Source organism: Sorex fumeus, unplaced genomic scaffold (assembly GCF_029834395.1).
Source record: "Sorex fumeus unplaced genomic scaffold, SorFum_2.1 ptg000098l, whole genome shotgun sequence".
Lineage (NCBI taxonomy): Eukaryota > Metazoa > Chordata > Mammalia > Eulipotyphla > Soricidae > Sorex > Sorex fumeus.
Window position 1 is genome coordinate 73428885 of NW_026606155.1, and position 20473 is coordinate 73449357.

A 20473-nucleotide genomic window follows, 5' to 3' on the forward strand; every position below is an offset into this window, starting at 1 on the left:
GTTTTGGATTTCTGCTATTTTACTTATTGACCCTGGAAGTATTTCTACTGAAAGTCAGATAGTTAAGAAATTGGTTTCTGTGCTCTGGAGTCGTGGCCGTGCTGGAGAGCCGCTAGTGGGGGGCAACTGGTGGCCTCGGTAGGGCGTGAAGGACGGACCGGAACGCCCCCCTTCCCATGAGGTTTTAGTCGCCCCCACTCCCCCGGCTCATACCTGCTGTCCACAAGGCTCCCATGTGGCCGCCATCTTTCTTTCCAGAGAGGAGAAGGCGACTGGGGCAACACCCTTTCCCGTCCGGACAGACCTGATGGCCTGGATTAATGCATAGTCCGTTCACTTTTCTGCTCCAAGCTGCTGGGTTCTGCATTAAGTCCTTGTGCTTCTGGGGCCAAGGCCGTGCTGGAGAGCCGCTCGTGGGGGGCAACTGGTGACCTCGGTAGGGCGTGAAGGACGGACCGGAATGCCCCCCTTCCCATGAGGTTTTAGTCGCCCCCACACCCCCGGCTCATACCTGCTGTCCACAAGGCTCCCATGTGGCCGCCATTTTTCTTTCCAGAGGGAGGAGGGCGGAAGGGACCAACACCCTTTCCCCTCCGGGCAGACATGATGGCCTGGATTAACGCATAGTCCTTTCACTTTTCTGCTCCAAGCTGCTGGGTTCTGCATTAAGTCCTTGTGCTTCTGGAGTTGTGGCCGTGCTGGAGAGCCGCTCATGGGGGGCAACTGGTGACCTCGGTAGGGCGTGAAGGGCGGACCGGAACGCCCCCTTTCCCATGAGGTTTTAGTCGCCCCCACTCCCCCAGCTCATACCTGCTGTCCACAAGGCTCCCATGCGGCCGCCATCTTTCTTTCCAGAGAGGAGAAGGCGACTGGGGCAACACCCTTTCCCCTCCGGACAGACCTGATGGCCTGGATTAATGCATAGTCCGTTCACTTTTCTGCTCCAAGCTGCCGGGTTCTGCATTAAGTCCTTGTGCTTCTGGGGCCAAGGCCGTGCTGGAGAGCCGCTCATGGGGGGCAACTGGTGACCTCGGTAGGGCATGAAGGACGGACCGGAATGCCCCCCTTCCCATGAGGTTTTAGTTGCCCCCACTCCCCCGGCTCATGCCTGCTGTCCACAAGTCTCCCATGTGGCCGCCATCTTTCTTTCCAGAGAGGAGAGGGCGAATGGGGCAACACCCTTTCCCCTCCAGCAGACTTGATGGCCTGGATTAATGCATAGTCCGTTCACTTTTCTGCTCCAAGCTGTTGGGTTATGCATTAAGTCCTTGTGTTTCTGGGGCTGTGGCCATGCTCCAAACTTAACTATGATTTTCAGAGAGAAACGTTGGGTGGTTTACTTCCCACGGATCACTTTGTATATAGAGAGACGTCGCGCGGCCGCATAAGCGGCCACGCAATTTTGAGGAAAAGTCCTAGTTCCCGCATACTCGAGCTGTGCTTGTAGAGGCTTCTGGTCACCGGGGTTCCATCTGGGGGAGGCGGGATGCGGTACCTACCCCATCTGGGACTTCCCGATGATCTCGGCTCTTTTTGGAACCTGTTTTTTTTTTTCCTTCGGGATCTGTGGATCCCGCCCTCCATGTTGTCCTTCTCTTCGGCTGAATCAAGGACATATATTTTGGTAGCATTTCCCAGTACAACCTTCATCTCTATCCTCCATCATCTTTTTTTTCATTAAAACTACACAGAAAAAATAATTTCCTAATTTACTCCATAAATGCATCATCAGTAGTATCAAAAATATATTAAGAAAACAATATTCATGCTTGCCTCGAATACAGCTGATCCTAATTTGATCCTCAGCATCACACCGACACCCAGCACAGAGCCAAGATAGTGCCTAAGGATCTCTGGGATACCCCTCCAAAAAATAAAAAGAATGTTCACATTTACCTATCTTACTAAAATCAAGACTAAATTTTTTGGGAAATGTAAGTATTTGACAATGGAAGTGCCCATTTTCACAAATAACAACATTTCAGGATATGAAAGTAGACAATTCAACGTTCACTTGACTGGGGAAAATTCTTGCTTTTTTGATGAGTTCCTATTTCACTAATGAAGAACTTAGAAATCACACTATTAAATGACAGGCTCGGTTTCTGAACTTTGTCTCTATGATTATACAGTGTTTCTAGTCTTCAGCTTTAAAAGAAAATGTTCTGTTGACAGAGTCTTAAGATAATTTCTAATTCTGATTCCTGCTGGGTCTTTGAATTCCTAGGCAGGAGCTGAAGAATGCAAAAATCACCTTATTACTCTCAATAGCTGCCGAGGTCTTAAGGGACTGCACACACAACAGATGAGACTAATAGTGAGGCGTCCTTCCTTGTCTTCTACAGGTGTCCATCCCTACTTTGCTTTGCAGGTAGGTAGAAAAAGAGGCTCTTCGGGCTCAGCCATCAAAACCCTTTATTTCAAGTGAGGAAATACAAGGTTCTTACACAGATGCTGTGCCCAAGTCCACATGAATATATGAGTAGAACTGAACCTGGCACTTTGATTGTCCATCCACATCTCAGGTCCAAGGTGCTTCCAGAAGCACCATGCATTTGAAAGAAGACCCTCTATGCGCCAGCTGTTTGCAAACTCTCCTGCAGGGTGAGAAAGACATAAACACCAGCTCAGTGCACTGCTGACATGTGTCAGGGGCAGCTCTCATGTTTGTGTCAGGGCTGCAGCTGTCTGTGGAACACTGTGCATTCACAGCACAGAAGTAAGTAGCAGCATCTGCAGCCTGGGAAGCGATGATGAACAGGGAGCTGCTCCGGGTAGTGGTGTCAAGCTTGAATTGCAGTCTTCCTTTATCTTTATTTTTCTCGCTTGAATACATTAACACTAGCTGGGTAAGGCCTTTTCCTGGATCTTGCCTATACCATTGTAAATCGGTGATAGAGGTTTCATAACTGCACTTCACTGTGACGTTTTCACCTTCCTGGATACTCAGGACCTGAAGATTCTGCTCCTCATGTTGACTGTTAGCCCCTAAGGCAGAAACACAAGGCCAGAGACCAAGAATCAATCATTGCATTTTTTTTCACTCTCCTTCCATAATTTTCTGGTCTCCTTCCTTAATTTTCTAGTCTTCTTCCATACTTTTCACTCTCCTTTCATTATTTCACTAACAAGAAGACCTTGCCCCTTAGTCTCCTGGGCTCTGCTCCTTGGTCACTGTTCCCATCTCTAAGAGCCCTGACTCACCAGCCAGTTGAAGCCATAGAATCCCCAGAGACACTCCCAGGAATTTCTTCATTCTTCTTTCCTATTGGGACCACAGCTCTGGGGTCTGAAATGCAGCTGTGTTCCTCCAGCTAAGAGTAGGCTCTCTTTGCTGGGTGTTTCTGAGTCTCTGGATCCCTGAGTCTCAGGTTTCTTACCAAACCAATGGGGTCAACCTTAGGCCTTAGTGTTTACCACAGGCAAGGAGATGTCGAACCCAGTGAGAGGAGGCACGACACTGCCACACAGTGGTAGTAGCAGCATCCTGCTAGTTGCACTCTGGGGAGAAACAGCCTATAGAGATAAAAAATGACATAAATAACATTTCCAATTCCCAACCTTTATTGAACTGGCTCAGAGTAAGAAGAGTTGAATTCAGGTAAGAGCTTAGTAAAGAAAGAATGTTGGGTCTGGAGCAATAATTCAGTGTGTAGGGCACTTACCTCACACACAGCTGACCCAGGTTCGATTCCCTGTGCCACATATGGTCACCCCACTAAGAGTGATTCCCCAGGCACAGAGAAGTAAGGCTTGAGCATTGCCTATTGTGGCCCCAAACCAAAAAGTATATAAAATTAAAATACAAATGCCTAGTATTGGTAAATTACCCAAGAGCCTTCTTGAGTTTCTTACAATCACCTCTGCTGATGTATTTATTTATTTATAGTCCCCACCTTATATCTCTCTTCTTATTTGCCTAATGCAATGAGATTATATTTAGGTCATGGTTCTTATCAGTGAGCAACAGAAAAACAATTCTGGTTGAACAAGTAGAAAAGAAAAGAGTTGGTTAATAATTTGGTATGGCTTCAATAGTGTCAGAGAACTGATACTCAAAACAGAACAATGTAAAAAATCTCTCCAGAGAATTTTTTCTTCTAAGTACCCACTATCTCTAGACTCTTGCCTTAATGGACACTGTTGACAGCTACAAATGCATTATTTTACTTACCGCCCTGAGTGGTTGTTGTGTTTTAACAGTGGTTGTTGTAATTACCAGCAATTTTTCTCTTTTTGCCTAAAAAACTCCTTAGTCAAAATTTGGAAGGATGTTTTTGATTTTTATTTTATTTATTTTATTTTTTTGCTTTTTGGGTCACACCCAGGGACACACAGGGGTCACTCCTGGCTCTGCACTCAGGAGTCACCCCTGGTGGTGCTCAGGGACCATATGGGATGCTGGGAATTGAACCCGGGTCGGGCGCATGCAAGACAAATGCCCTACCTGCTGTGCTATTGCTCCAGCCCCTGTTTTTGATTTTTAAGTATATCTTTATAGTCATGGTCCTACTTGTCGTGCTGGGTAGAGTTTATAGAATGATCCCTCATACATAAGGTATAAAAAAATAAAAAACATAGTAAGGCAATAACAAATGGTCAAAGACACAGAACCTAAGAACTGTTCTACAGAATTAAACTCACCATGGGTGGGGTTTGGGGTTGATTGGAAGGAGACCCTAATACAATGATGAAAGTCAGTGATCACATTGGTGGTAGGTGTGGTGTTGGAATACAGTATATATGAAACATATTATTAATAAGACTGTAAATCACAGTGCTTTAAAGAATTAAATAGAATTACAAAAATAAATATTAAAAATAAATTAATATTGACCCTTTCATAAAACTACTTTAATATTATTTTGTGAAACCATAGGATGTACACATAAAGCTTGTCTATAAGATACTAAGTTTGAGATTGCCTTAAAGTACTGGAGCATTGTTTGAGCTAAATTATCTTTTTTTAATAGAACTCCTTTTTTAACTAGGAAACATAATTAACCAGCCATTAGAATTCAGTGTTCAGAAGATTTCTTTAAAATGAATAATATGAACCTGCAATTTATAAAAATACATGCTTCCAAGCAGAAATTAGAATCTAGGGCTATTTTCATCTATTACCATGGGCTTAAGATCTTTCCAATTATTCATGGTTTTTCTAATAAAACTGGTGATGCTACTTAAGCATTGGAAATTTTAAATATTCATTTTGAAATCATTATAGCTTCGTAGAAAGTTGGGGAAAATATTTTAGAGCCCTACAGTTTAACTTCAGATAGCTTGCTGCAATGGAGACGTTTTTATAACTTTTGTTTTGGTTTCTGGAACACACACACTTGGTGGTTCTGGGAGTGGGTAGGAGGGGGCTACTTCCACCTCTGTGTTCAGTGGTTACTCCTAGAGATGCTTGGAAACTATGGAGTGCCAGGAATCCATACAGCATCTTGCACATGCAAGGTACGTGTTCTGTCACTGAGTTATGTCCCATTCTAATAGCAACATTTTATCTAACTGTACTACAATATGAAACCAGTATTTTAACATTGCACAAATACTATTTAATGAGGCTCTAGATCTTATTAAGTATTCACCATTATAGACCTTATTAAGTGTCTCACCATGAAGATTGGGCCACAGCTCAGAATGCCATTCCTGGCTCTGTACATAGAAGTGGTCTCTGGTAGTATTCCAGAGATCATATATGGTGAAGTCAGCCACATGCCAGAACACTTGTACTATCTCTCTGCCCATGTTTTCTCCATTTTTAAATATCTCTCTCCCTCTTTGCCTCCCTCCACACAAACTTCTCTCTCTTGCACACATTCATATTTCTACGTACTTTAATCCTATGTATAGATTCATATACCTACCACCACAAACCAAGCTATGGAAGTGGGAACATGCACAGAAAATTGTCTAGTTTTACCATATAGTAGATAATGCATGGAAAAATAGAATTCAAACTTACAAAATGCAACATATGCCTTATATCAAAGACCACATTGTAATAGTTTGGGATTGGAATAAAGACAGACCTGTGAATCAATGGAATAGAGTTAAGTATCCTGACAAAGACCCTCAAGTACATGATTACTTGATCTTTGATAAAGGAGCAGGAAATATGAAGTAAAGCAATGAAAGCTTCTTCAACAAATGGTGCTGGGGAAACCGGGCAGCTACATCCAAAGAAATGAATTCAGACCTATTTCTAATGCAAGAAACAAAAGTCATATCAAATAGATTAAAGATCTCAATATCAGACTTGAATTCATAAAGTACATGAAGGAAAACATAGTCAGAACCCTCCATGACATTGAAGGTATAGGCATCTTCAAAGATGAAACACCACTGACCAAGCAAGTAGAAGCAAATATAAACAAATGGAAATACATTAAACTAAGAAGCTTCTGCATCTCAAAAGAAATGGTGACCAAGATACAAAAATAGCCCATGAAATGAGAAAAATTATTTACCCAATATCCATCTAATGAGGGGTTAGTAAGCACGATAAGTAAGGCTCTGGTAGAACTTTACACGAAGAAAACATCCAACACCATCAAAAAATGGGGAGAAGAAGTGAAGAGAAAATTCTTCAAAGAAGTACTACACATGGCCAAAGGGCACAAGAAAAAAATGCTCTACACCACTAATCTTCACGGAGATGCCAAGAAAAAAATAACAATGAAATATCATCTCACACCAAAGAGATTGGCACACATCAAAAAGAGTAAGAATAACCAGTATTGGCATAGATACTAAGAGAAAGGGACTCTCATTCATTGTTGGTGGAAAGGTCAATTGTCTAGACATTTTGGAAAACAATATGATAATTCCTCAAAAAACTAGAAATTGAGCTTCTATATGACTCAGCAATATCTCTTCTAGAAATATACTCAGTGGGCCCAAAAACACACGGCAGAAATGATATCTGCACTTCTATGTTCATTGCGGCACTATTCACAATAGTCAATATCTGGAAGCACCTAAGTGTCAGAGGATAGATGACTGGATAAAGAAAATATGGTTCATCCACAAGAAGAAAACATCCAACTCCATCAATAAATGGAGCAATGAAATGAACAGAAACTTTCTCAAAGAAGAAATCAAAATTGCAAAAAAGCACATGAGAAAATGCTGTACATCATTAATCATCAGGGAGATGCAGATCAAAACCACAATGAGATACCATCTCACACCTCAGAGACTGGCCCACATTCAAAAGAACAAAAGCAACCGATGCTGGCTCGGATGTGGTGAGAAAGGGACACTCCTTCACTGTTGGTGGGAATGCCGACTGGTTCAGCCCTTTTGGAAAACAGTATGGACGTTTCTCAAAAAATTAGAAATTGAGCTCCCATTTGACCCAGCAATACCACTCTTGGGAATATATCCCAGAGAGGCAAAAATGTGTAGTCGAAGTGACATCTGCACTTGTTTGTTCATTGCAGCACTCTTTACAATAGCAAGAAACTGGAAGAAACCTGAATGCCCAAGAACAGATGACTGGTTAAAGAAACTTTGGTACATCTACACAATGGAGTACTATGTAGCTGTTAGAAAAGTTGAAGTCATGAAATTTACATACAAGTGGAAAGTATCATGCTAAGCGAAATGAGTCAGAAAGAGAGGGATAGACATAGAAAGATTGCATTCATCTGGGGGATATAAAGTAACAAAATATGAGATTAATACCCAAGAATAGCTGAGATCAGAACCAGGAGGATTACTCCATAGTTTAGAGGCCAGTCACGTATTCTAGGGGAAAGGGCAGCTCAGATAGAGAAGGGAGCACCCAATAAAGGGTGTTTGGAGGATCCTCCCAGGAGTGGAGATGCGTGTTGGGAGTAGACTATGGACTGAACATGTTTGCCACTCAATGCCTCTTTTGCAGACCACAGCACCCAAAGGGAGAGAGAGAACAAAAGGGAATGCCCTGCCACAGAGGCAGGGTGGGATGGGGGGATGAGTGTGGGAGGGATACTGGGATCCATAGTGGTGGAAAATGGGCACTGGTGACGGGATGGGTATTTGATCATTGTATAATCGAAACCCAAGCACAAAAATTTGTAAATCTACAACTGTACCTCATGGTTTTCACTAATAAAAATTAAAAATTTAAAAAAAGAAAAAAGAAAATATGGTTCATCTACACAATGGAATACTACACAGCCACCAGAAAAAACAAAGTCATAAAATTTCCTTATAAATGGATGGACATGGAGAGTATCATGCTGAGTAAAATGAATCGAAAGGAGAAGGACAGATATAGAATTATTGGACTCATAATTATTGGACAAAAAAAGTGTATAATATAAGACTAATAACCACAGATAGTAAAAACAAGGGCCAGGAGGACTGGTTCATGGATGGAAGCTTGCCACAGTGAAGGGTTAGGGAAGCAGCTAGGATAGAGAAGGAACCACTATGACTATGATAGTTAGAGATAATCACTCTGGACAAGAACTGAGTGCTGAAAGTAGGTAAAGAGATAAACATGATAACTTCTCAGTACATGTATTGCAAATGATAATTCCCAGAAGGAAAGAGAGGGAATGTATTAGAGAGAGGGGGAGAGATAGAATTAAGTACCTGCTATAGAGGCAGGCTGGGGCATAGGTGGGAGTTAGGTGATGAGGATAGCAGCAGGAAAGCTAAAGACATAGATGGTGGGAAGTGTACACTGATGAAGGGAATTGGAACATTCTATAACTGAAACCCACTCATGAATAACGTTGTAACTGTGTATCTCATGGTGATTCAGTAAAAATAATTTTTTTAAACGGTGAAAAGTTGAAGCATCAGTTTCAGTACAAGTGATAAAAGCATAAAACATCACTATCGTAATAGTCCCCTCCACACACACACACAAAAGAAAAAGACCACTTTGTGGTATTGTCTTCACATAGCCAGAATTCATTGGTTTGGCATCAAGGTTGTAGCCCTGGGAGTGAATTTGTTGACTTTTATTATTAGAAACACACTAGAAGAATATTTGCTTCTGTACTTTGTAAGTTTGGATACTTACATCACAAGGTAAAACAATGGTTTTAGTGAAATGGAATATGAGGCTGCCACGTGGCCCTTTGAGACTGTATATATCACTGAACTAAACAATAGCAAAGGGGTTATTATATTGACTGGAGTTATTTTGGCTGGAGTGATTGATAGTATTTACCAAGAGAAAGTTGGGTCATTGTTACATGATAGATATAAAGATGGCTCCATCTAGAGCTCAGGAGACTTTCTGGGGAGCCTCTTGATAGTCTCATGCCCAATAGTAAAGATTATTTAAAAGCACTGGTACAAATAAAAGGGGAAGATTATTAAATGTTTTAAGCATTTGAGAATGATTTGGGTGACTTTTCGAGGAAAATAATTCAGTCCATCAAGGTTATGGCTGAATGCAGGAAGAATATACATAAAATAAGTGACAAAAAGAGGGTAGCTGTTTTGTCAGTGGCAACCCAATGGCCAATGTAACTAGGGAATCAAGGAATGTAGTCGTTTTCTTTTTTCTATTTCTTTTGTTTATTTTTGGTTTTGGAACACACATGGCAGTGCCCTGGGCTTACTCCTGGCTCTGCACTAAGGAATTACTCCTGGCTGTGCTTGGGTAACCATATGATACACTATGGATTGAATCCCGGTTGGGTTGGCTGCATGCAAAGCTACACCCTACCTGCTGTACTATTGTTTCAGCCCATCTCCTTCCTATTTCTGTGCTGTGCGCCTCTGTATTTGCTGTCATTTCCTCTCTTCCCTTCCCACTGTAATTAATTTATATAAAAATTGTTGTGCATTAACTTTACAGTTTAGTCTGTACTTGGCTGTATATTCAGTGAAACTTCCTTTGAATTTTAAAAGTAATTAATGGAGCCAGAGCTCCAAAGTGAGTACTGAAACAGTAAGTCTTTTCTTTATGGTCAAAAAATGGAGAACTTCTTTATCTGTTCTAAGGAGAGATTTAGCTAGTTAGGTAGAGACACGGAGGCTTTACTTGGTTATTTGGAAGTTCCAGTATGTGTGGAGGGGTACACATGAAAGATAAGTAACCAGAGCTTTGAGAGATGCCAGTTACTTACTGCCTCTCAGTTCCAGATTCACCTTCATTGCCCTATTTGTTATACCAGACATGACCCCTGTCAACATTTCACTTTGCCAGGTGTCGTGGTATCAAGTCTTGTCAAGAGAGGAAGCTGGAATGGCAGTGCAGGATTAAAAGATGTCCCCCTCAGATTCTGATATGCTTTCACATTTCTTGCTCTTGTGGGGCTTGGCCAGCCCGTGGGACATCCAGTGTCACTTGCCTCCAGCAAGCTTCCACAGCAGAACCACAGGTGGTTTCTTTGCAAGTATCATGATCACCTCAGGCAAGTTTAGCAGACCGCTCCTGTGTTAGTCTCCTGTAAGTTTCATTAGAACCCTAGTGAGTGTTTCTCTGCCTGCCATCCTTTATCTCTGTCACTGCCACAAACTTCTCCTCCATCTAGAGACTACAACCCACACTTTCCAAGTGGGAGGGAGGGACATGCATTCCAATGCAGTATAGAAGCCTCTGGCTGAGTCCTAGAGATAAGGGATGCTCCCTACATGGCTTATTTTGCTGTTCTTTAGAGAAATGCATTTTATCTAATAGCATTTAACCTGTTATCCTTCAATAATCTTTATATTAAACTTTTTTGTTCAAATTACTGTTTTCCCTCCCGACTAGACTGCAGTTGAAACAGTGGGAGTTCACAAAGTGCACCAGAGGAAAGATATTTGAGGCAAAAAGATCAGAATTACATATCATATGCTTTTATGGAACTGTGTTCAGTTCTACAGTGATGAATCTTTGTGGGAGTGGTGGAGGCTGGCAGACGAGTTCAAGAGGTGGAACTACACCTCTTAAACCTGGAGTTGTCCTCTGGGTCAAAAGAAAATGTTTTCCCACTCTGCGTTTATCATTTTTATTTCAAAAGGATTTCCCAGGGTCCTAATAGAATGAATGCACTATTTTTAAAACTAATTTTAGCAGAGCACATAATGAGAATATTCGTGGGCAAATTTTTGAGGTTAACTCCAGCTAAGTGACAATTGAGGATATTATCTCTACAGAGTAAACTCTCTTCACTCGGTCTCTCAGGGAAAGAATGCCCTCCTGTGGTCCTACAAAAAACTCACAAATAAATGCTTTCTGTAACCCCTGAGGGTTTATGTTGCACTTCCCTTGTATAACCAGTTGCTGTGTCATTCAGAGCACAATAATACGTGGCTGAGTCTTCTTCCTGAGCTGATGCTTTCTTCAGATGGTAGGACTTCTCATCACTGTTATGTTTGGCAGTGAAACCGTTGACCCTCTGTTCTGATATGTGTTTCAGGAGTAGCTGGGGTCCTTTTTTAGGGTACTGAACGTACCAGAAGAGATAAGGACTCCCAGAGTATGAGTAATTGCACTTCACCGTCACTGGGTTCCCTTCCAAGACAGAGATGTAATCCTCAGGCTGAACCACGGTCTGGGCTCTTGTTTTCCCTGTAACACCAATTGTGGATCAATGAAGACTATTTCTTCAAACTGATTCTTGAGTACATGTGCAAAGAAAGCAACAATCAAAAGAGACATTTACTCACTCAGCATGCATATCATCACAAGCATTGAGATGAGAATGGGCTTCATGTCTGGGCAGTAGGGAAACGAGACTCCCCTGGAAACAATGCAGCCTTCTGACAACGCTGACAGAGGGTGGCTGAGCTTATCCAGCAGGTATCGCTCTGTTTCAAGTGGTAGCTGCTTTCTCAATTTAGAACATCTTCCACGATTGTGGCCTCATCCTCTAGAGGCCAAAACTGACATTGCAGGTATTTCCAGGTTACAGGAAGTCTTGAAAATCTCAGAAAGGAGGAAGGGTTCCTTCACATTGATAAGACAAAGTGTAATGGCTATTGTAAGTGACAAAGTGTTTCACTAGCTCAGTAGAGAAAACAGTAGAAGAGAAAGCTCCAAACATATAACTTAAGGAAATTTAATAATAAAAATATAGGAGAGATGGCATGTTCAATAAACTATGCCTTCATGGGTAGAGGGTCATTTAAAGTTTAAGAAATAAAGTTGGGCCAGCCACACCTGCTAGGGGAAAAGGAAACTCAGATAGAGAAGAGAGCACCAAATAAAGGGTATTGGGAGGATCCTCCCAGGGTGGGAGAAGCATGCTGAAAGTAGACTATAGACCAAACATGATTGCCACTTAATGTCTCTCTTGCAAAACACAGGACCCCAAAGAAGAGAGAGAGAACAAGGGGGAATGCCCTGCCACAGAGGCAGGATGGGATAGTGGGGACGGGGGGTGGGAGGGATGCTGGGACCCGTGGTGGTGGAGGATGGCACTGGTGGAGGGATGGGTACTTGATCATTGTATAACTGAAACTCAAACACAAAAATTTGTAAGTCTATAACTGTACCTCATGGTATTTCACTAATAAAAAAATTAAAAAAAAAGAAAGTTGGGACTGGGAGTATAGCTCAAGAGTAAAACACATCCTTTCATGTATGAGGAGATGGGCTCAATTCCTAGAATCATATGAGTTCTGGAGCACTGCTAGGAGGAATCTCTGAGTACGAAGTTGAGAGCAGCTGCTGAATACTACTGTTTATGACCCCAAAAAAAGATTAAAAGTAAATCTGTTTGCATGTTTGAATGTCTATTGTAAAATAAATTTTAAATGAAGATAATATTTGATATTTTTAATTCAAAAATTTTTTTGCTTGTTTGGTGGCTGTATTCAGCAGGTACTCAGAACTTCCTCCTGGCTCTGTGTTCAGGAATCAATTCTGGAGTGCTCAGGAGACCATACACAGTGCCTGAGATTGAACTGGGATCCATCACATGAAAGCTAAGTGTCTTAATCCCTACACTATCTCCCCAGGCCCAAGATGTAGCCTTTTCAATTAATTTAAGATGGTATATATTTTAAAAGCATGATAGTAAACAAGGGAAAATATAGATGAATTTCACATCATAGAAACTTAAGTGTTTACATAGGTATGTTACTGAAATATTTCTACATTGCCAGATCAAATTAGTTTCCATCTATCATCGATTCCAATCTTCCATATACCAGAAGTGTTCCTTGACAGTTTTAGTTCTACCTTGCATATATTTTTAATTTGTTTGTTCTGTTTTGTTTTAAATTAAGTCATTAAAAATAAATAATTGACCTGAGGGAGAGAAATTCTAGCAAAGGGTAGAGGAAAATCGTTTCAAGTTTCTTAAAACTCAAGGAATTTCCAGGGTAACCAGCCAGACAGTGCCAGGGGAGCTCAGAGTTACATATAAATGTGGGATCAAATATCAGGTCAGTCCAGGATGAAGAGGAGAAAACTACATGGAACATAGAGAAAGTCAGGCTTACAAATATTCCTGGACCTATAAGAAAAACAAATAAATCTGTCTTAGAAAATCACATTGGCTCAATTAACAAGTTCCTTCATGGATAACAAGAAGATAAAGAGGTTTCCTTCTAGCTTTATATCCGTGGACTAACTTGGCCGCTGATGTCAGTGTGCTTTGCTATATGGCTGACCTCAAGTCAGAATCATGTAGACTTCTCTCCTTCCAAAGTAATTATCTTCATTGAAAGTGCCTCGATAATCACGATGTCAAAGGGAAGTGATAAAATGGGAAGGATCCTCCAAGGTCAAGATAGCCTGAAAAAATCATTCAGGCCACTGTCCCAATTTCCTTAGCCAGAAATTAGGACACATAATTGGGAAAGTGGTGGAGAATTTGCTCCTAAGGAAGTTCTCAGGAAGAAAGACTATCTCTCTGAACTCATTGTCTATTCATTTAATGCCCTTGAAGAGGCAAATAGGGTAAAATTTAATAAAATTGGGGTAATTCTGCAAACTTTAGGTGGAAGTCATGAACAAAGCAATGTCTTCTACAAACTTTTGGTTGATGGACAGAGAAATGGAACATGCAGCAGCAGCTGCTGTGGTCGCACGTCTGTCTCCTTTCTTTTCCTGTCAAGCATGTCCCCATCCATACAACTTGCAGGAACACCTGGTTGATTCTGTTTTCTGATGGTGGAAGATAGGTCATATTTTAAAATTACAGTAATTGTGTCCTACTTCTTTCTCCCCAATTTTAATTTTCTCGCCTCTCTCTTTTTGTATCAAAGAGGTATATAGAAGGTCCAAATCATTGATATGATTTTAAAGTGAAAGGAAATGCCTTTTTTTTTTTACAATTTTTAGTCAAGAATATCAAAACTTAAAAAGATGTTTTACAGGTGGAACTTCCAGCTTTACTGTGTTTCTAAATGTTCCTATTCTTTTGTTTATGTGTGTGTTTGTTTGTTTTGGACCACACCTGAAATGCTCAGAACTTTTTCTTGACTCTGTGTTCATGGGTCACTTCTGAAGGTATTTGAGGGACCATCTGGACAAGGCAAGTGCCATACCCACTGTACTATAGCTCTGAAACTATCCTATTCTCAGTTCAATTCTGGACATCATCTTTGTAACAGTCAGTTTTCACCCAATATTTCATTATCTATGATTCAACTATCTCAGATATTGGGGTGGGGGGGGAAATTTGCTCATTTTGAGTAAAGCCTAAAATGCCTCCTAGTGGTTCTAAAACTATCAGGCCAACTAGCTTATCAACAATCTCTAAATTTCTGGACTTCTATTCTTTTGAGGACTGACTACAGATTATCTGGAGTAAAAGAACTGTCAGGCTGAATGGAAAAAGCTTTACAAGGAGGCTGATTTTCCTCTTTAGAAATGAAACTTTCTCTCAGTTAATGAAAGTTACTATCTTAAAACGTCTCATCAAATTGTATTTTCAGGGTTGAATGTGGTTTCTCTCGTCTAATTCAAAATAACTCCTTGGCAATTTATTGAAGATTTTTTATAAGTTAAATCTTGTGTTAAGTTTTACAAAATTAAAAAACTAATAAAGTGCTATTTCTACTCATTTCAGCTAGTAGAAAAGGCAAACATTTATGTGCATTTATATACCAAGTAACATCCTCAAAAGTACAAAATAAGCCCATGAGTAAGGAGACAATTCTTGTAACAGAAGAGAAAGATTTAATGGGAATGTGATATTTTTACTAGAAAAGTTAGAAAATAGTTTTATCAAGAGAATAAGTGTAGGTATTAGCTTTAGTGTGGAGAAAAGATGCTTCCTAGATGAAAATAAAAGAGGAAATGGATAGAGATGTAGAAAGAAATTGGAGATTATAAAGTGCAATTGCCTACTCTTTATTATTAACTTAATGTATGAAATGACATATGAATAAATTATTTTAAATACAAATATAGGGCCTAGAGAAGTAGTGCAGGGACTTAAAGCACCTGTCATTTTAAAAAAATTATTTTATTTTATAAAGTTGTTCATAATAATTCATTACATTTAATGAATTTTAATTTTCAAACACCAATCCCACCACATTTTAAATGTTTCCACTCCAAATCCCAAACTGTGCCCTGAAAAGCAGAACCAAAACAATTAATTCTGTATTGCTTGTAATAAAATCATACATTAAAAATGGTTTAATAAAGTTTTCTTAGAGGAACATGTGTGAAAATTGTTGTATTACATACTCAAGCCATTAAGCCCTTATATAGGAGATTACAAACACGTTAGTTAACCCCCATCTAAAGTCATGTGCTACTCTTGGTACACCAGTGGTGTAGAGCACAAGAGGTTGCATGACCGCATTTGTGGTCCAGAAATTCTAAAATTTTGAATGATTATACAATTGATTCACTGTGAGAATATGGTTCTTAGTTCAAATTCGAGTTCAAATTCTGAGTTCACATATCCTTTATGTGCTGAGCATAATTCGAAAAACTCTGATGTCTCTGTTTTGTGTTTTTTCGAGTGACTTATGGCTACCACTGTGGCCAGGTCTGTGTTAGCACCTCAACTTAAAAAAAGAGCCAGAAAGAACAACTTCTGGAAAGTATCACAGTACCACAATGAATAGTGCTCACCCCAGCAAGCAATTGTTCAAGCATGGCAACTAAAGGAGTGAAAACCATGGTGGACACCATAGTTGACAATATGAGCACCACAATCTAATGTGCCACCATTAGTAAGTACCACAACTACAAATATACAGGCATCATAGCCAGGTGTATGTGTAACTTCTTTCGCCAAAATTACTAATGGAAGAGGGAATAAAAACTAATACCCATCTCCATCCCTTTCAAGTCTACGTTCACACTTGCCACTTCCATACCCTACCACCTCCAAAGTAAGTGTGATTATGTTTATGGGTTTCTCAGGCCAACTCACCCTTATGGTCCACCTGGATCTGGCAAACATTCAGAGACTCTCTATTCGTGGTTCTCATGGCATCCTGAGATGTGTTCTGGATTGATAAAGGTGATGGAGTCCTGAGATTACTGAGTCTCCCACATTTTGATTGTGGCCACCTCAGAGATGAGCCCAAAGCTGCCAAAATGATATTTCAGAGCCTGTTCTTTGGTGTTGAATTGAATCTTCCCATGAAAATATTCCCTCTTCCCACATCCAAAAGAACAAAAGCAACCAGTGTTGACGTGGATGTGAGGAGAAGGAGACTCTCCTTCACTGCTGGTGGGAATGCCGACCTGTTAAGACTTTTTGGAAAACAATGTGGACGTTTCTCAAAAAACTAGAAATTGAGCTCCCATTTGACCGAGCAATACCTCTTATGGGAATATATCCTAGAGATTCAAAAAAATACAGTAAAAATGACATCTGCACTTGTGTGTTTATTGCAACACTATTTACAATAGCCAGAATCTGGGAAAAAACCCACAGATGATTGGTTAAAGAAACTTTGGTATATATACATAATTTAATACTATGCAGCTGTTAGAAAAGATGAGGTCAAGAAGTTTGCATATAAGTGGATCAACATGGAGAGTATCATGCTAAGTGAAATGAGTCAGAGGGGGACAGTCATGGAATGACTGCACTCATTTGTGGAATATAAAGTAACAGAGTGGGAAACTAACTCCCAAGGATAATAGAGATAAGGGCCAGGAAGATCTCTCCACGGCTTGAAAGCCAGTCTCACATGCTGGGGGAAAATGCAGCTGGGATAGAGAAGGGACCACTAAGTGAATGATGCTTGGAGGGCTCACTTGGGATGACAGATGCATGCTGAAAATAGACTATAGACCAAACTTGATGGCCACTTACTACCTATATTGCAAACCATAACACCCAAAAGAAGAGAGAAAGTAAAATGGAATGTGCCTTCCATGGGTGGGAGAGGGAGTATGGTCTGAGCGTGGTGGGAGGGATACTGAGAACATTGGTGGTGGAGAATGGGCACTCGTGGAGGAGGGATGGGCTCTCAATCATTGTATGACTGAAATGTAATCACGAAAGTTTGTAAGTCTGTAACTGTATCCCACGGTGACTCATTAAAAATATATGCAGCACTGTAGCACTGTCTTCCCAATGTTAATCGAGTTGCTTGAGTGGGCGCCAGTAACATCTCCATTGTGAGACTTGTTGTGACTATTTTTGGCATATCCAAAAAATGTACATAAAAAATAAAGAAATGGCAATCTAAGAAGAAATTGGATAAATATAATAATAAAACAAACAGCACTAAAAAAATAAAAAGGAAAAGAAAATATTCTCTCCTTCAGAGAACAAAATAATGTATTTGAGTCATGGAAATTACATGAAAATGCGCAGAAACAGCTGTGTCAGGGAACAGAGAGTGGGGTGACAATTTTGAACTGTTTTAAAGCTTTGTTCTCTAGCCTAAGAAACATGAAATGAAGTGAAAAGACAAAGGTAAAAGTAAACTAATGGGGAACCAATGTTGTAGTTCAATGGTGGAGTTTATGCTTTGCATGCATAAGGCCCTAAATTCAATCCCTCACACCACAAAATAAAACAAAACACTCAAACTCTCCACTCCCCCATCTCAGCTCCTCAAGGAATAAAAGAAGGAGGAGAAAGAGAAAAAATCAAACAAGAAAAAAGTGAATGATTGGGCTCCCATGGCAACTTCTCAGTCAGCACTGTATCTGCTACAGTCACCACATTAAACAAAAGGCCTCAGAGGAAGGCAGTTCTGGCAAAGGACAGTGACGAAGAGTAGACTACTAAGAATCCTGTGCTAATGGAGTGATAGCACAACAGGAAGCCTTGCACGCGGCCAGGTTTGATTCCCAGAATCCCATATGGTCCCCCAAATACTGGTGAGAATAATTCCTGTGTGCATGAGCCAGGAGTAACCCCTGTGCATTGCCGAGTGTGATCCCAAAAGCAAAGAAAAAAAAAAGAACCCTGTGCCTTGAAATGTGACCTAAGTAAAGGGCCATAAAAAGGCACAAAGGAAAAAACATTTTGTCAGAAAAACTCAAAAAAAAAAAAAAAAGAAAGAAAAAGGTAATGAAAGAAAAACTGGAAGAAGTAGTACACCAAATTCCAGAAACAAAAGAATCAATAGCAGTCAAAAAAATCAAGGCAGCATGTCTTTGAACAGAGATCTTAGAACTATTTTATAAATTAATTTTTAAGTTCATAGTTCTAAAGACATATTCATAATAATTAGGAATCCTATATCATGCCATTTCTAAAAATTAAATTTGTCATTATAATTTTTAAAAAATGAAATTCATCTTGTCAAGGGTTTACTTCATTTTTTTTCTTCTTGACTGACTAGACAAAAGCATTGCATTATTTTAAGTGTTAGTATTAAGTTAGTACTAAGTGTTAGTTAGAAAATACAAAATTATGTTCTAAGGGATAGAATCTTTGGATTTGGACTGGACTTTCTGAAGTCTGGAAACTCAGGGTGGAACAAGATAACTCCTTTTCAGATTATATCTTTATTTTATTGTTTTCTGGGGCTGGAACGATAGCACAGAGGTAGGGCGTTTGCCTTGCACGCAGCCAACATGAGTTCGATTCCTCTGCCCCTCTCGGAGAGCCGGGCGAGCTACCAAGAGTATCTCCCCCACACTGCAAAGCCTGGCAAGCTCCCTGTGACGTATTCGATATGCCAAACACAGTAACAAGTCTTACAATGTTACTGGGCCCGCTTGAGCAAAATCGATGAAAAATGGGAGGACAGTGACAGTGATTGTTTTCTGAAATTCATAATCATAGGGTCTCTACTTACCTACCTCAATCTTATAGTTTCTCCCACTAGAAATTACGGAGGGCCATTTTTGTTACTGTTTTTGGCATATCCAATACCCCACAGGTAGCTTGCCAGGCTCTCTCATGCGGATAGCATGTTGTAACGATCTGCACGCTGACAAACACACCACACACCTCGTGCATGAACTTGATGATCACATACAGAAAGTACTGACTAGATCGACATAGTTGATGCAAGGAGTCCAGCCCTGCACCGGCCTGCATCTTTGAGCAGCACCTGTCGGTTCACCCTTTGCTTGTTGGCACCATTGCCACCTCCTCACCACAATGAAGCAGTGAACCATTAAGGTTGGTGAAACTTCCTTCTCCTCACTTATCTACAATAGCTGGCCCCCTCCCTATTCCTCACTTATCTACAATTACGGACCCTACGAAAACAGGATAAGAATGCTATTTGGACTCATTTCGCTTAGCATGATACTTTCCATGTAGTACCACTTGTATATGAATTTCATAACTTCATCTTTTCTAACAGCTGCATAATACTCCATTGTGTGGATGTACCAAAGTTTCTTTAACCAGTCATCTGTTCTCAGGCACTCAGGTTTTTTCCAGATTCTAGCTATAGTAAACAGTGCTGCAATGAACAAACAAGTGCAGATGTCACTTCGACTGTACTTTTTTGCCTCTCTGGGATAGTAGACTATAGACCGAACATGATTGCCACTCAATGTCTCTTTTGCAAACCACAGCATTCAAAAGGAGAGAGATAACAAGAAGGAATGCCCTGCCACAGAGGTAGGGTGGGATGGGGGGGATGGGGGGTGGGAGGAATACTGGGATCAGTGGTGGTGGAGAATGGACACTGGTGGAGGGATGGGTATTCAATTATTGTATAACTGAAACCCAAGCACAAAAAATTGTAAGTCTACAACTGTACCTCATGGTGTCTCACTAATAAAAATTTAAGAAAAAAATTAAAAAAATAAAAAACTGGAAAAAAAAAGAACACTATTCAGGTCTCTCAAAGAGGAGTCGAAAGAGCTATATTTGGAATATCACGTTTCACTCAAGTGAGAGAAAGAATCCGAGTTCTGACTCCTTTGACGATCAAGAATGAGGGACGTTGTCTCATTTGCTAAGGCGTCGAAAATCAGATGGGCCGGACATGTAATGTGATTTGGAGATGACTGCTGGACTAGAGCTGTTACGGACTGAATTCCATGGGATGTCAAAATAACTCCTGGCCACCTACGAGATGATCAGACTTCTTCATCAAAACCCTGAACAAATGGTTTGACGCTCTTCATGTTCCTGGAGCGAGCAGATGCCATTGGGCTACACCAACACATGACAGGGATGAA

General features: G+C 40.5%; 1 gene segment (V, D, J or C); it reads right to left on the bottom strand.

Annotated features, from left to right (window-relative positions):
• Positions 1–2521: 2521 nt before the first annotated feature.
• On the bottom strand, positions 2522–3256 carry LOC130041657 (T cell receptor alpha variable 17-like). The segment is given in 2 exon segments: positions 2522–2988; positions 3205–3256. Coding segments are annotated over 2 exon segments (519 nt in total).
• Between the last annotated feature and the right edge of the window lie 17217 nt (positions 3257–20473).